At 68.8% G+C, this 991-nt stretch overlaps 1 protein-coding gene across 1 annotated transcript in view; it reads left to right on the top strand.

Moving 5' to 3' along the window:
• The first annotated feature begins 45 nt into the window (after positions 1–45).
• Positions 46–991, top strand: part of GALK1 (galactokinase 1) — a 5785-nt gene continuing 4839 nt past the window's right edge. Inside the window, exon 1 of the mRNA XM_077754585.1 lies at positions 46–251. Within this exon, the coding sequence (XP_077610711.1) occupies positions 87–251 (165 nt within the window). The 5' untranslated portion in view covers positions 46–86. The remainder of the gene's footprint in view (positions 252–991) is intronic.

Here is a 991-nt window from a genome sequence, read left to right as displayed (position 1 = left end):
GGGCGCGTGCAGGAATGCGCGCCGCCCCCGCGCGGCCCCGCCCCGGGCATCCCGCGCCGACCTGGCCTCGCTGCAGGGTGAGCATCATGGCCGCTTGGAGACAGCCCCAGGCCGGGGAGCTGCTGGCCCAGGCCCGCAGAGCGTTCCGGGAGGAGTTCGGGGCCGAGCCCGAGCTGGCGGTGTCGGCGCCGGGCCGCGTCAACCTGATCGGGGAGCACACGGACTACAACCAGGGCCTGGTGCTGCCCATGGTGAGGGGCCGGGCGGGGAGCCTCGAGCCTCCCCAGCGGCAGGGCAGGCCTTTGGCGCGCGGGGAGGTGCCTAGTCCCTGCGTGGGTGTCGGGCGGCCGCGCCGAACTTGAGCCGTTCTGCCCGGGGTTGGGGGGACGAGCACGTGGGAGAGACCCGGGGACGGGGTATTTCCCGCGTTGGAAGGGAGGAAGCGGGGGATCCGCGAGGAAGTAGGCTAGGAGGGGGGTGTGCCGGCGCCTCTTCACTCAAGCCCGCCCTCTGTGGACGTGATCTTCCCCATCACCCTGGGAGCCGCCTCAACTTGTGCGGCTCCAGTGTGGCTTGCGGGATGGGCGCGCTTCGGGCTTTGGCCTCTGGGGGCCCCAACCGCAGACCTGGGGGAACTAGCCTCAGAGCTCCTGGCCCAACCCGTTCAGGAAGAAACTGAGCCCAGAGAGGGCTAGTGATTTGCTTAGGGTCACACAGCTGGTTCTTGGTGGGGCTAGAGTCAGGCCTCTCAGCTCTCAGCCTGGGTCTCTTTCCGCCTGGCGCGGCTTGGCAAGTGAGTGGGTCCAGCCCACCAGAGACCACCCCAACATGGGAAGGCATCAGTTGGAGCTCCTCTGATTTTCTTACCCTGCTAGGTGCCCCACAGCTGGGAGCCCACGTTCAGGGCAGAGTCCAAGTCCACACTTGTGCAGCACAGGCCCCGCCCTCGAGGACCCAAGGGCAGGACCCAAGCCCCCAGGGCCAGCTCAGC

The sequence above is a fragment of the Crocuta crocuta genome, unplaced genomic scaffold (genome assembly GCF_008692635.1).
Source record: "Crocuta crocuta isolate KB4526 unplaced genomic scaffold, BGI_CrCroc_1.0 scaffold50, whole genome shotgun sequence".
Lineage (NCBI taxonomy): Eukaryota > Metazoa > Chordata > Mammalia > Carnivora > Hyaenidae > Crocuta > Crocuta crocuta.
The sequence above is the reverse complement of the archived record's forward strand: the minus strand, read 5'-3'. Positions and strand labels throughout refer to the sequence as shown.